This window comes from Myotis davidii, unplaced genomic scaffold (assembly GCF_000327345.1).
Source record: "Myotis davidii unplaced genomic scaffold, ASM32734v1 scaffold44, whole genome shotgun sequence".
NCBI classification, from domain to species: Eukaryota; Metazoa; Chordata; class Mammalia; order Chiroptera; family Vespertilionidae; genus Myotis; species Myotis davidii.
Genome location: NW_006299705.1, coordinates 16,247,061 through 16,263,601, shown reverse-complemented (window position 1 = coordinate 16,263,601; position 16,541 = coordinate 16,247,061). Strand labels below are relative to the sequence as shown.

At 38.2% G+C, this 16,541-nt stretch overlaps 1 protein-coding gene across 11 annotated transcripts in view; it reads left to right on the top strand.

Annotated features, from left to right (window-relative positions):
• Positions 1-16,541, top strand: part of MCTP1 (multiple C2 and transmembrane domain containing 1) — a 422,223-nt gene that overhangs the window by 163,568 nt on the left and 242,114 nt on the right. For all 11 annotated transcript variants that reach the window (XM_015571629.1, XM_015571627.1, XM_015571631.1 and 8 more), the window contains exon 2: positions 4,695-4,809. In XM_015571629.1, the coding sequence (XP_015427115.1) occupies positions 4,749-4,809 (61 nt within the window). In that variant the 5' untranslated portion in view covers positions 4,695-4,748. The remainder of the gene's footprint in view (positions 1-4,694; positions 4,810-16,541) is intronic.

Here is a 16,541-nt window from a genome sequence, read left to right as displayed (position 1 = left end):
GGATGTAAGAGGGGGCAGGCTGGGCTGAGGGACACTCCCCCTGCCCCCCCCCACACACACCCAGTGCACTAATTTCGTGCACTGGGCCCCTAGTATATTTATAAGTTTAAGTTTGTGGGATTTGGCAAAATAAAGATCATGGATAATTTAGAACCATTTCTTTGGGGTAGTGTGAGTAGAAGTCAAATGGAAATGAGTTGAAGGGGAAGGGCAGATAATAAAGATAAGAAAGCGTAGACCAGTGGTCGGCAAACTCATTAGTCAACAGAGCCAAATATCAACAGTACAACAATTGAAATTTCTTTGAGAGCCAAATTTTTTAAACTTAGACTATATAGGTAAGTACATTGTTATTAACTTAATTAGGGTACTCCTAAGGTTTGGGAAGAGCCACACTCAAGGGGCCAAAGAGCCGCATGTGGCTCGCGAGCCGCTGTTTACCTACCACAGATAAAGCGTTGTACTGAAGAGGATTCTAAGGTTATACTTAGGTTCCTCACAAAAGAACGTGCTAAAACAGATTGGATGCCTTACTTCAGTACAGAAGAAGTTAACAAACTGCCCACGAAATAGCCAACTTTGTTACAGATCCCCATGAATGTGTCTACTCAGCGAGATCATTTGTCCTTAAAGGCATATTTCTGTCCTCATAGCCTCTACCACAATTTCTGTTGAGTTGATCCTTGAAAACTCCATTCCCTGATTTTAAAAGTTTACAATCTAACATGGCCAATATAAATTTGTGATAGGATGTGATAATGGACAAAAATAAAACACAAGCATGTAAAGTGCTGATGAAATGGCCCTTGAAAAGTAGGTAGGAAGACATGGAGAACAGAGGGGCAAGGCAGCATTTAACCAAAGGAAATTAAATCAGTACCTTGAAGAGATAGCTGCATTGCTATTCATTACAGAATTATTCACAAAGCAAGATATGGAAAGAACCTACAAGTAAACGGCTGTCATCAGATGAATAGTCAAATAAAATGTAATGCACACATAAATATACACACAAATGGAATATTTTTTTAAAAAAATATTTTTATTGATTTCAGAGAGGGAGGGGGAGGAAGAGAGGGAAACATCAATGATGAGAGAGAATCATTGATCAGCCGCCTCCTGCATGCCCCACACTGGGGATCGAGCCTGCAATCTGGGCATGTGCCCTGCCTGGGAATCAAACCATGACCTCCTGATTTATAGGGTGACACTCAACCACTGAACCATGCCAGCCAAGCCACAAATGGAATATTATTCAGGCTTTAAAAAGCCAATTTATGTAAATTCAGTGAAGTTATCGTTTAACAAGATGTTAAATTCTAAATTTTTCAAAAGTGAAAAATCTAGTATAGTTAGAATTACCTTTGAAATTTCTTAACTTGCCCATAAAGTGGGAAGGTAGATAAGGGTAAAAAAAGTCAAATATATGGTGATGGAGGGAGACTTGATTTTGGGTGGTGAGCACACAATATAATATACAGATAATATATTATAGAATTGTACACTTGAAACCTGTATAATTTTATTAACACATCACCCAAATAAATATAATGAAATTAGATGTATATATTTTTAAAATATAAAACCAGGTACTCTATAAATTATTCACTTTAGACTTCAAGTAGCACTGAATAGAGCAATGAAAGCTACAAAAAAAAATACAGATATCTGTGCATTCAATTTTTTCTGTAAGATACCTATCAAGACACTAGAGGAGGATGCAGGGTGGGTTAAAAAATGTCTCCTTTCCTATAGATTTTATTCTGGTTTTAGAAAGAAGTAAATCTATCTACATTTAATATAAGAAAAGAAAAGAAAAGAAAAAAGAAGAGAAAAGAAAAGAAGAGAAAAGGTTTATCGCATCCCTGGGAGACCCACGGACCCCAAAGACAGGGCACGTGGATTAACGCCAACGGGGGGTGGGGGGGGAGCGCTTTTTTTATACTGCGGTTGGGTGAGGGGCGGGGACATGAGCTGAGGTATTCAGCTGAGGAAGTTCCCGCTGCAGGGGGTCAGCAGGGGTATTCAGGAAGGAGTTAGTATCTGTGTGGGGGTCATGTTGATTCAGAGAGAAGCCAGTATCTGTATCTGGCATGCTGATCTGTGAGAAATGGGGAGTCCATTATCTCGTCACACATCTGCATGTATCTGATCCTGGGCTCTCTCTAACCTAACATTTATTAATAGATTTGTTTATTTTGAAGTAATGTATATGAAAGAACCTAGTGAAAGCCTTAGAACATACTTGAAGTTAAACAAATGTTTGTTGGATTTTAATTTTGCTTATTAATTGGACCCACATACAAACTTTTCTTTGAAAAGTAGTTCAGACGCCCCTGGTTGGCATCTTCTGTGTGGCCCAGTGAACAGCTAGCTGTTCCTCTCTTGCTGTTTACACTAGTTTCCAGACACCTTATCATAGTTCAGGAAATCTATATAAAGGAAGATAACAGTTTTTTCCCACGAACCTTGAAAATTAGTAACATCCTATGCGGCTAGGACGTGGGAAATAGGCACTCATAACTTTCAATAGGAGTATGAAGTATTTAAATCTTTTGGGGAAGATTTTATGTTCTAAAAAAATAAAAGCCCAAGTCTGTGTAGTGGCATATAGTGAAACCAACTCAAATTCACCAGTAGGGATATAATTAAAGAAATTATGGTATTCCTACACTGTGAAAAAATGATGTATGTAAGAGAAAAGTAGATAAATCTGTGTGTAGACCAGAAAAATTCCATGATATTTTAAAATTAAATAAATTATAAAATAATAGACAAATATGCTCTTTGTTAGCAACAAACAAAAGCTGAAAACTCAACCACAAAAAATAAACCTATATGTATATATATTTGTTTATATAAGAAGACAAATAAAGGTGTGGAAGGATATTATTATCCTAAGTAACCCTAAGAAGGTGGGACAATTAGATGTCTGCCAGAAGAGCAAGGCAATCATTTTACCTTTTGCTCCTCTGTTGCTTGAAGATGTGATCCAAATTAGTGGTAACAGGGAAATAAAAGACAAAGGCAACTGCAGGATGTAATATGGAAATAGAGTGGATGGAATTTGGCAACTATTTGAATGTGGTGGAAAGGGAAATGAAGAAATCTAGGCTAGCTCATCAATTTCTAGCCTGAGTAACTGCGGGAAAATTCTGTCATTCATAGAAACAGAGATATCATGAGAAGGAGTGAATTCTTTTTTATTGTTACCAGAGGAGAAATGATGAGTTTGAGTTGTTAGAGTTGCACTGTTTCTAATTTTAAATGATAATTGTTTCTATAGGAAAGCTTCTTTATCTTAGTCTTAAAACCTCAAACAAAATGATGCTTTATAGTTGTATTTCATGTAAATTTTGGAACTGAAAGAATCAGTCTGGTGTCTAATATTTTACCTTATCTAAGCATACTATTCCAAAACAAAAGAACATTTATTTTTTAATTGGAAAATAAATTTATAATTTAAAATCATCTCAACATGTGAAAAAGTAATTTTTCCTGCTATATCAGATTGACAAAAAGTATAAACTGTGACCTGTACAATTTTTACTATATATTTCTTTTGTGTTATTTTAATACTAGAGGCCTAGTGCATGAATTTGTGCACCAGTGGGGTCCTTCAGCCTGGCCTGCAGGATTGGGCCGAAACTGGCTCTCCAACATCTCCCAAGGGGTCCCAGATTGCAAGAGGGCACAGGCCAGGCCAAGGGACCCCACCAGTGCACGATTGGGTCCAGGGAGGGATGGAGGAGGTTGGCCAGCCAGAGAGGGACCACAAGAGGGCTCCCGCGCGTGTCCAATCTGTCTCACTCAGTCCCAATTGGCCCAGTCCCCTCAGCAAACTAACCTACCAGTCAGAGCATCTGCCACCTGGCGGTTAGTGCATGTCATAGCAAGCAGTTGAGAACACTTAGGTTGGTTGAACGGCTGAGCGGATAACCGAACACTTAGCATATTAGTCTTTTATTATTAAAGATAGTTATGCCTCTTCAAGTGTATTTGTAACTCAATGACTATTAAATAAACAGAGTATTTTGTTGATATTCTATAGAAGTAGCCTTGAAAAGATTTTTAGTTCTAGCAATAGCTTGTGCACTTTTATTCCATAGAAAACAGCACTAGATATTGTCTCTATATTTATATTATTTGCTTGCAAATACTATCAAATGCTACGTGAATTTATTTGTATATAATTATATCATATTTCATGTTGGGGCCAAAATAAAAGTATGTAATTTACCAGATTGAGCCCTTTTGCATAGATAAAGGAGTCAACAAAGTCACCTGAATGAATCATTTTAATTTTCAGCTCAGTTATGTGGAAATTAACTGCTCTTGCATACCTTTATTCTCTATTCATCATTGATTGTATTTTTACTTCAGAAACTATTCCTATGTTAGTTCTTCTTAGTTGAATTATGTGGGGCTTTCCCTGGAAAATGTTTTTCATATTGCATTTGTTATTTTTAATTTGAATTAATACAGGGATTCCTATAACTGCCATTTTTTATTGAGTCTGAAGAATTTCATGAATTTTAAAACCTTCAGAGAACTGGGTGATTATGATGCTGTGTGAATTCACAAATTATATTGGCTAATTCTTATAGTTTGAGTTAAACTCTATATGGCCCCCCTTTGGAGGAAAGAGAAGAAAGATAATTATTTTAATATTTTGTATACTTCTTGTTTTCCAGAAAATAAATACTTCTGGAACCAGTAATGCAGATGTCCCTCTGGCCGATCCCGGAATGTACCAATTGGATATTACATTAAGAAAGGGTCAAAGTTTAGCTGCCCGAGATCGAGGAGGTAAGGTCATAAGAAGAACATCACTTGGAAGTTTATTCTGTGTGTTTTTGACAAAATTCTTTTTAATGGTTGCTTAAGTTCAAATAAATTAACTATAATATTATAATTTTTAGAAGGTTGGGTCCAGTGATATGGTTTGAAATGTTATCTGACTCCTGTGACCACAGGAAGAGGTTATGATGCAAGTTTGCAACTCTGAACTGGACCCAATCCAGACAGCAAAATCCCTACAAAACTGCTGAGAAATTAGACTCTGAGTTATATGTAATTAGTGACACAGTTGGTGAAATAAGTGAGACAAATATTTGAAGCCATACAGAAGTCACTGTTGACAGGCCTGACATTCATTTTGCTGCATTGATTTGCTCAGTTGAATCAGCTAAACTTGCAGAAACCAGAACTAGCATCTCACCAAAACTTTGGTGATTCCCAGCAAGCAATTTTCTGAGACTTAGTTGGATCTGACAGTAGTCTCATGGTGGCTTAAACAGGTCTTTGCAGGCTATAATGAAGGAAAAGACAAGGCATTTGGAATCCTTAGTTCCTGGATTCCAAATCCCAAGGCAATCTGATGAACTAGCCTGGGCTTCTTGAACCCAAAATTAGAGGCAGGACCAGAGATAGACCCTATACAGACAGTATTGCACCCTTTGCACATTTCCAAATATCAGCTATTTAGAATGTGGAGAGCTGAGGGCCCCAAGGGCCCAGAATCCCAGAGGAAACTGAATCTGGTCTAACTCCTCGCACTGGAATGGAGGAGAGTCCCTAAGCCTCCAACTCATTGTCAGAGCACCTGGAGAGCACTCCGGCGTTACATGATTTTCTTTTTCTCATCCATCCCTATTGAGATCCAGACCTAGGGAGTGGAAGGAACCAAATAAGGACAATAGTTTGTACTTTTAGCTCCTGCCTCTGTAAGAATAAAATAGAAAAAATAATATAATAATGTTTTTACACTAGAAACTATACAAATAATGGATTTAGTTTTTAAGGAAAAACTAGTAAATATCAGACATTCTTAATGAATGAAGGTATGATTAGAATTGTTAAAATTTAAACACATGGGGGAAATTTTGAAAATTAACCATTTGACTTAATAACTGAGGACAAATATTTATTGACTTTTTAACTTCTTGTCTCAAAATAAGCTATAATTATATAGAGAAAGAAAATAATGCTATTAACATGGTTTTATTCTGCTATATTTATATATATTTTTTAGTATTTAGAGTATTCTTCATTCCATTATATAGCATCATTTCATCTAAAACAGAATTGAACCAGACATCAGGAGATCAAATTTTTCATCCTTGATGTGTCTTCCCAACACTAGTAAATACATATGCACACATTATTTATTACAGCACTAGAGGCCCAGTGCATGAATTTGTGCACCAGTGAGGTTCCTTGGCCTGGCCTGCAGGATCTGGCCAAAACTGGCTCTCCAACATCCCCCAAGGGGTCCCAGATTGTGAGAGGGTGCAGGCCAGGCCGAGGGACCACACTGGTGCATGACTGGGGCAGGGGAGGGGCACAGGAGGTTGGCCAACCAGGGAGGGATTGCAGGAGGGCTCCAGGGCATGTCAGGCCCATCTTGCTCAGTTCTGATCAGCCAGACCCCAGCAGCAAGCTAACCTATCAGTCGGAGCATCTGCCCCCTGGTGGTCAGTGCACGTCATAGTGAGCAGTTGATTGGTTGAACAGACGACCGGACAACTGGACACTTAGCATTTTATTATATAGGATTGTTTGCAATTATAAAATACCCATTAGTAGGAGAGGTGACCAAATAAACCATGGTGCATCCACATGATGAAATACTATGTAGCTGTAAAACAAAGAATAAGGAAAACCTCCAAGAATTGATATGGAAATAGTTACAGGATATATAATTAATTGCAAAGGTAAAGTGCAAAAGAGTATTGACAATTTGTAATATTTCAGGTAAGAAATGAGTGTAAGAAATTATGTATTATCTGCTCACTCGTTCAAAAAGATTTATCAGAAGTAAACTCCAAAAACTAATGAGACTGGTAGCATATATAATATAGGTAAGAACTGGTGTCAAGAATGGAAATGGGAATGGGGTAAAATGAGGAAGGTACATTTCTCTGAGAAAATATTCTTACATAGTTCTCTTTAATCCAGTTGATTGTTCAGCACTGACTGACTGAATGACTGACTGACTGAATGAATGAATAAATGAAATCAAGCTATGATGTGGGAGGAACCCAAAATGGAATATAACTATAACTACACCTCAAGAGGATGGGGAATAAGATGATTGATATAAGTTATTATGTAAAACAGTATTTTAATTATACACTGTAAAACTCAAGAGAAAAAGAACTATGCACAAATAATGTACTCTAGAGCATGAGTATCAATTCTAAAGCTACTTATTGTGTATGCTGAAAATGAGCAAATGTGTTATAAATGTATTGTAGATGAGTGTCAGGTTTCTCACTGTTGGAGAAAGAAGTTACAATATACAACAGGGGTCCCTGCCAGCATGGCTCAGTGATTGAGTGTTGATCTTTGAATTAGGGTGGTCATGGTTCAGTTCCTGGTCAGGACACATTCCCAGGTTGTGAGCTCAATCCCCTGTGTGGGACATGCAGGAGGCAGCCAGTCACTGATTTTCTCTCATCATTGATGTTTCTATCTCTCTCCTTCCCTCTTCCTCTTGAAAAATCAATAAAAATATATTTAAAAACAATATACAATAGGGGAAAGCTGGGATGAACTTTGTGGTTTTTAATAGAGGTATAGGTAACAATTAAAATGGACAGAGGGGTGTGTGTGTGTGTGTGTGTGTGTGTGTTCACTTGTGCGTGTGTGTGTGTGTGTGTAGTATATTGTATTTTCCTAGATCTGTCTCCTGGGAGGCCCTCAGAGCAGTTATAAAGGTGTAATCAACACATCTTTGGCCCAGATCTTGGTTTCTAAATACAGTTTTCCCAATAAAAGTAAACAGGGCTCCTGGAGAAATGGTTGGTTGCAGATGTAGGGCAGCAAAAGTACAAGATGAGCCTGGAACATTTTGCAAAGCCAGAGAGTAGGGAAGTACTCAAAAATTGATGGCAGAATGTCAAAATGATATAGGAGCCAAATTAAAGGAGCTCCTAATGACTAGAGCTGGAACAATTTTGGCAACAAAATAAATAATGGCAGCAATAGATTATAAATCATAGAATAATAGAAATATCTATGTCTTCTTACTAGTAAATCAATAATTGAATAAATAAATGGGTGAGAAGGCACAGCTTTTGTTTGGTTAGAATTGCAATGAGTAAATGTAGAAGGGTAAATAGAAATAGAAAACTGCCTTTTAACAAACAATGCAGTAACAGTTGTAGCAAAAATCACCAATTGATGCTAAATTTGTAGGTGCAAAATTACGATGAATACAGGTATTTGCATCATTTCAAAGTACTTTTCCACTAAATATGTGTGAACTACAAAGAGGAAAATAATAACTTACAGTGGAGAAACTTGGAAGACACCACCTTTAGCAAGTAGTTAAAGACAAAATCAGCAGAATGAGGCAGACAGATACCATGGACCTGCTGATGTGATGTACTGAGAAAGGCACATTACATTTGTAGGATTCTGTCATGATGCATAAAGCCATTGTAATTGTGAGAAGACATCAGGCAACTCTGGCAAGATATGATGCCAGTTGTCTGAGCTGAGTAGCAGCTACCGTTTGCTCAATCTTGTTCCACAGTTTTAAGTCTGGATGGCACTGTGCATGCACCTCTCCCTTTCTTAAAGGAGCAAATTATTCTCTAGAGATAAAAATAGGAATTGTGTTAAGGTAGAAAGAGAGAGCCATGTTCTTAAGAAAAATATTACTGTGTGGAAATGAAGAATATCCCAAAGTGTTTAAAATGCAAACTCTGATCCAACGTCACTAAGTTACTTACTTGCCTGGAATTCATGAAATTTTTTATTGGGTTGATATGAGAAGAGAAATTAAACACAGGAAACAACCTGAATTAAGTTTGAGATTGATTAAAATTCATTTTAGACACACCTGTGAAAAACAAATGTGTTAAGCATATGCTTATGTAGCTGGAACACTTCAGACCTGTGAGTATATACATACAGGATAACTAGATGCAGATTAATAGTTTGAAGCGATAAAATCAGTCAGGAAGCACCACAGGGATGTAGGAGCAATAGTTTTGAGGGTCTGAACCAGAATTATGGATGTGGAAAAGGTGGTTCGGGAGAATGACCAGTAGCACCTGATATTCATTTATGAGGAGGTTAAAAACAACAACTATAGAGCCCTGGCCAAGTGGCTCCGTTGGTTGGAGCATCGTCCTGTACACCAAAAATGTTTCAGGTTCGATTCCTGCTCAGGGCACATACCTAGGTTGCAAGTTTAATCCCTAGTCTACTGATCAGTGTTTCTCTCTCACTTAGATGTTTCTCTCTCATTCTCTCTCTCTCTAAAATCAATAAAAATGTATATCCCCTGGTGAAGATTAAGAAGCTATTGAGATTTTTAAGGCTGATGGTACCTGGAAGCCAAGTGGATTTTGGAAAAAGGTGAATATAAGAAGAAATATTGTATTACTATTATAATTAGCAGAAATTATACATTTTTATCGTTCATTACATTGATGCCTTCACCTACTGCCCAGCAAAACCAAAATCCTATGACCCCTGTGTTCTGTATTACCCCTGCACAGAATAGTGAAAGAAAAATACTCATTTCCATCCTCATGATCATTGCTTGAACTTTGCATAGCCAGAATCTTCCTTCAAAGATAATAGACATTGAATTTGGCTTAGCAGTCAAAACTGGTCATTGTTCTTCCATTTTTATAACCTGTTTTGCAGAACAATAACCAGATGGCTTCTTGGGATGGTTCTGCCTTTTCCTGTTTTATCATTTCAGCTTTAAGAAGCCTAGGGGAGTAGAAAGCACATGGTTTGGGGACTCTGACACACATAGTTTCAAAGCCAAGCTCAGTATTATATTAGCTGTGTGACTTTGAGATCTGAAATTTTTCTGCTGAAATTGTAGGGCTCCAGATGTAGCAAATAAAAATACAGGATGCCTAATTAAATTTGCATTTCAGATAAATAGTGCATTACCTTTTTAAACAAGTTCCATATTTTATCTGGCAGCCCTATGACAATTGTCATGTCTAGTTATTATTAGAAAAATGCCATTTATATTTTAACTAGAGGCCCGGTACATAAAATTCGTGCACTGGGAGGGGGAGGTGTCCCTCAGCTCAGCCCTTGGGGGATGTTCAACTGCCGATTTAGGCCCGATGCCTGTGGGATCGGGCCTAAACCGGCTGTCGGACATTCCTCTCACAATCCGGGACTGCTGGCTCTCAACTGCTCGCCTGCCTTCCAGCCTGATCACCTCCTAACCATTCCCCTGCCAGCCTGATTGACACCTAACTGCTCTCCTGCCTGCCCGATCGCCTCCAACTGCCCTCTCCTGCAGGCCTGGCAGCCCTCCCCTGCTGCCCTGATCACCCACAACTGTCCTCCCCTGCTGGTCATCCTGTGGTGGCCATCTTTGACCACATGGGGGTGGCCATCTTGTGCAAGGGCATGAGGGTCAATTTGCATATTACCTCTTTATTATATAGGATTTGATTGGGCCTTTCATGACTATATTATTATCTATCATATGTTGAGTGTAATGTCTTGACATGATTATTTGTATTGCTAGAAAAATAAGAACAATCTTTGTAGATATATTTGGTGATAGTAATTCCCTATAATTGAACTTAAAATTTGTATTATAGAGGATATTTTAATTTCCTAGGGCTGCTTTAACAAATTAGTATAAAGCTTAAAACAACAGAAGTTTATTATTTCACAGTTCTGAGGTTCAGGAATCAAGAAATCAAGATGTGGTAGGGAAACACTCCCATTAAAGGCTCTCGAGGAGAATTCTTCCTTGCCTTTTGCTGCTGGTTGCTCCAGGCATTCCTTGGATGGTGGCAGCATCACTCTGATCCAGGGGTCCTCAAACTATGGCCCGTGGGCCACATGCAAAAACAAATATTGTATTTGTTCCCGCTTTGTTTTTTTATTTCAAAATAAGATATGTGCAGTGTGCATAGGAATTTGTTCATAGTTTTTTTTTAAACTATAGTCCGGCCCTCCAACGGTCTGAGGGACAGTGAACTGGCCTCCTGTTTAAAAAGTTTGAGGACCCCTGCTCTGATCTCTGCTTCCATCTTCACGTGGTGGCACTCCTCTCTGTGTCTTCATGTCGCCAGTCTTTCTCGTCTGTCTCTCTGAAGGACATTAGTCAGTGTAGTTAGGCTCGCCCTAAAACCAGGATGATCTCACCTCAAGGAGAATGACCAGTAGCACCCGAGACTGCACCTATAAAAACCCCATTTCCAAATAACGTCACATTCACAGGTACCGGGGTTTAGAACTTGGCCATATCTTGGGGAAAACCCATGTCAGTCCACTACAGAGGACAGTTGCTTCTCTTCAAATACTCAGAACAAATTTAAATCCTCAAAAAAAGTGATCCATGTGAACTAGTCTATTGTGTTTCTACTAATAACAATGTTAGAAAGCATCGAGTAGAGTAAGGGAATCTCAGTCTACCCTGTGAGTCTGATGTGTCAAATGTTAAAGGAAAGTGTTTCTGAGAACAATATTTTCAGGTTGGAGTAAGGATTATAGAACTGTGGGGGCTGGGAAAAGACTGAGAAGGCTATCCCCGGCCAAGCTTCATTTTTCTCACGGTTTAACGAAACCTTGCTAATTGAGAAATGCTACTGATTATACCACAGCCAGATTTGAGAATAGAGGAAGTCAAAGGTTTTCCTTTTTACTCTATCACATGCACCAGGAAATCAATACAGTGAAAGGACAAAACATCTTAAATGGTTAATTATTGCTCTTGAAACACATTCATGTAGCATATCAGTAATGGAAAAAACTGAGCAAGATTACATTTTAACTTTTTACATGAAAATAAGGAACTGTCCTTAACATTTCATTAGCAAAGACAAAACATTTTATTTTTTTTAATATGTTTTTATTGATTTCAGAGAGAGAAAGGGAGAAGAAGAGATAGATAGAGACATCAGTAATAAGAGAGAATGGTCAATCGGCTGCCTCCTGCATGCCCCCTACTGGGGATCGAGCCTGAAATCCAGGCATTTGCCCTGACCAGGAATTGAACTGTGACTTCCTGATTCATGCACGGGTTGAGCTCAACCACTGAGCAACACCAGCCAGGCAACAAGAACAGTTTAGATTTACCAGTGCTTATGATACATGTCACTTTATAGATTTCTAATTTTGATAGCCTTGCAAAGACAAAGCAGTACACACGCTATTTTTAAGAAGTCCAGCATAAGTGTAAGGAGAAAAGGTCGGGAAAGTAATATGGCAAATCCCTAGGGAGAGACTTGGCTATCCCAAGGAGGGCCTCAGAGTTGGTAATTCTGGGATTTATCTAAGCTTTGGGGCTGTAGCTGAAGAGCTTGTGGAGAGGTCTAGAAAATAGAATGTAGCAAACTGGTTCAATAAAATTGGGTTTAGGACCTGTGGCATATGCAGAATTCGACATTGACCCCTGATGATCTGTGTCCTTATTTATTAACCCCTTCCCCTTTAGTTTGGGTGGGATCTGAGAATACAATGGATATCACCCCCATAATTATGCTATTTTATGTTAGATGTCAAAACCATGGAAATGTTTTGCAAATGCTCTTAGTGCCTCTAATCGCTGACTTTGAAGTAAAAGGGAAATGACCCTTGGTGGGCCTGACCTAGTCAGATGAGTCTTGAAAGGAACTGGCGCCCTCTTTGAGAGAGAGAGCTTCTCTTGCTGGCCTTAAGGAAGCAAACAGCCATGTGTGGACTGAAAATGGAGAGGGATGGCCTCTAGGAGCTAAGGGCTTTCGTCCTATAGCTGCAAGGATCTGAGTTCTGCCAACAACTGAGTGACCTTGGGAAAAGATCCCAAGGACCAGTGAGAACTCAGCCCAGCTGACACTTTGAAGGCAGCCTTGTGAGACTGTAAGCAGAGCTCCCAGTTAAGCCAAGCCTGGCCTGCAGAAACCTTGAGATAAGAAATGTGTGTAGTTTTAAGCTACCTAAAGTGTACACTAGTAGAAAATTACTACAGTGTCTACTGGTAAGTTAAGCAGAGAGACAAAAGGACATTCACTGTCTTTCCTTCTATATTGTCCGCTTGTTTCAATTCTACTGGAAAATACTGTTAAAAAAAAACACTCTTTGAACCATTGGAATTAATCAAATCTTAAGTAGTTTCCCTTAATAAGGCTAGAAGGTAGAGAACCAAATGAATTAACATGTGGAACTATTAGATGCCAAGTTGCTTTAAAAAATCATTTTTACCACACCCAATGAATAGAATTGCTAAAGAGCACTTTCATTTCACTAAAAGATTAGCATTTGGAAAATATTAATTCTTGAGGTAGCAATCATTTATTTGAATACAATAGAAATCAATTGTCACATTTCTAAATGGAAATGAGGATGTTAGTGAAGGTTGAAATGACTCAACAAGGATACACTTTTATTCTGTGAAGACTTGTAAATCAGCCCAGACCCCCAAAAGGGGAGGGGGGACCTCAATATCTGTTGGGATAAAGATATTCTTAAAAGGTAACTCTAGCTCAAGAAAAAATATGAATATAAACCTCCAGAGCTTTTAGTATCCTTGGAAAGTAGATTAGAAGAAACTGCTTTAATCAATTTATAGTGAAACAACTTTAAAGAAAACAAGTAAATCAAAATATAAAAATAAACACATATCCTAGGCTAAGAGGACACAACTGCTGATATTTGATTACAATTCTGCCTTGTTGCAATGTGAGAAGTATCTTTAGCAAACAGGATAAATGTCTCTGACAAAGACAAAGAGAAAATCAGTTATTTGAACTTTCTAATCTTTACTTAGTTTCATAATGAGAATGTAATTAAATGTGAAAGGCTGAAGCAAACAGAGGAAGCCCATAAAACTCTTCTGTGTAAAACTGCACTCAACATTAGGAAGCTGGCCAAGTGATTTTACGTGTAACAGTGAAAGCTTTTGGACTTTCATGGAATCGTGCATTTGACTTATCAAAAAATTGCACTGCCTCTGAAACACAGGTCATGAGGTGCAGCTACTGTTTTCCATGCGTAGGCAGTAAGTTGTGTGTTCAGGTTGTGCAGAGTCCCTAAGGCATAGCCTAAGGTACTTCATCATTCAAAGACCTCCATTGTGCTATTTTGCCCCTGAAATATTATCCCTTGTGCCAATCTAAGACAGATTCTACTTTCAATTTGTACTCCCTTTTAAAACTTTATAAATGTGGTGTCTCTTAAAAAATATATTTTATTGATTTTTTTTACAGAGAGGAAGGGAGAGGGAGAGTTAGAAACATCAACGAGAGAGAAACATTGATCAGCTGCCTCCTGCACACCTCCTACTGGGGATGTGCCTGCAACAAAGATACATGCCCTTGACCAGAATCGAACCTGGGACCTTTCAGCCCGCAGGCCAACGCTCTATTTCACTGACCCAAACCGGTTAGGGCTAAATGTTGCTTTTTCAGAGTTTATCTTCAACATAGGCCATAAGAATGCCTCAGACACCAGGGGTAAGAAAAGGGTCACAGAAAAGAGTAAGTGTTAGGAAACCAGTTTCCAGCTCTTCAAGAAAAAAACACCACACAAAATAACATTATGTCACATCCTGCATTTCTATAGCATTTTTAAATTTTTCATACGTTAAAAATTCATTCTGGCTCCAGAGATAGTTAAAGTGAGACCTACTCTACACATGTTTTGAGAGTCAAGTAAACAGAATTTATAAAGTAATTGTCACAATCACAAATTGATAAAAAATAAGAGAGTAGGACTTGGGTTTGGAATTTGTTTTTTAAATGAAAAGCTTCAGAACTGGGAGAATTTATAAATCTGAGATATTTTGATGATGACAGTGTTGTTACCAGTCCTTTGGGAAAGGTCTTTGATCTCTGTACTAAACTTCCAAATAGACATTGAAGGTGTGAAAATCGAAAGCGAAGAGAGAGAAAAAAATCTTATTTCAAACAATACAAAAATTGAAACCATTAATGAATGGGGCTGCAAATCATTGTTGCATTTAATACAGTACTCATATTCAGTTATCAGCACTGTTGACTGATGTTTATGTCACATATTGATATTAAATGGTCTGTTTTACTGGCCTGTTAGTTATTAAGGGAAGATGAGCTTTTATTCAGTCTCAAAAGAAGGTACATGGTTAAATTTACTTCTCATGCACTTTCCCCCCCATATTTTTTATTGTTTGATCAGATTAGTTTATTGGGATAGTCTTTTAAGATCACTATAATTTGTTTGTTTTTCATAAAATATTATTTTTTCCAGCTTCACTGAAATATAATTGACAAAAATATATGTATATTTAAGGTGTGCAATGTGATCTTTCAATGTATGTATACACAGTCAAATAATTGCTCCAATCAAGCTAATTAGCATATCACATACCCTTTATAAGAAAGTCTTTTAGCCCGGCTGGTGTGGCTCAGTTGGTTGAGCATCGTTCAATGCACCAGGAGGTCTCCGGTTCAATTCCCAGTCAGACTTGATCCCCAGTAGGGGACATGCAGGAGCAGCCTATCACTGTTTCTATCTCTCTCTCCCTCTCCCTTCTATTCTCTGAATCAATAAAAACATTTTAAAAAAATAAAAAATAAAGTATTTTATTCGTTTCAACAAGTTTCCTTCAAGCTTTTTAAAATTTCTCCAACTATACTATAGATGTGTTTTTAAGGTTAGACACATTAATTTTCTACTGCTTTCCATGAGTTAAATAGCTTAAAACAATATCTATTTATTAGTTCACAGGTTCTGTAGGTCCAGAATATGGACACAGCATAACTGAGTTCTCTGCTCAGAGCCTCATAAGACCAAAATCAAGGTGTCACCCTGGCTGAACTTTTATCTGGAGCTCAGGGTCCTTCCAAGTTCATTCTTGGTATTGTTACTGGAATGAAGGACTGAAGGGGTCCATTTGCCTGTGCACGTGAAAGTTTAATAAGACATGAACAGGAGTTTGCAGCCAAGAAAGTAAAGATTTATTAAGGAGATGGCACCATGCCTGGAGTCACAGGTAGTTCATGCTCAAATATCTGGCTTCCTAATGGCTTCCAGGGGATGGATTATATAGGGAAAAAATCAATTGGTCATGGTGACTAGTAGATTTAAGGTCATGGTCTCTACTGATTGGTTGGTGCTAGGATAGGGGTAATTGATCATTGCATCTGGTCCTGACATCTGCCATGGAGTTGCTGTGTCCAATTTTGCAAGGATTTGTTTTGTGTGTTTGTTCTGCTTTCCTAGGTCCAGAGCTAAAACACAACCAAGGCCAGCATATTATGTTGAGTTTGATTGAAAACTGTGTCTTAGTTGTCAGTAGACCCAGGACCTTGTTTCTAAGACCAAGATTCTGGATGCTGACCAGACCTCATTGTCCCGGAGGCTTAATGATTAAGCAAGGGAGAGTGAGGTGGGTAAATCAGGGCTCTAGGTGAGGCTAATTTGAGTTAAAGGGGAAAAAATCAAAATAAAAGGCTAGATGAAAGAAAATAAGGTTTCTGCATGGTTATGGTATTGTTAGAATTCATTTGATTGTGGTTTGTAGTTCTCAGTTCCTGTTTTCTTGCTTTTCGGCACTTGGGGTTCTTTTAGCTTTTTGAAAC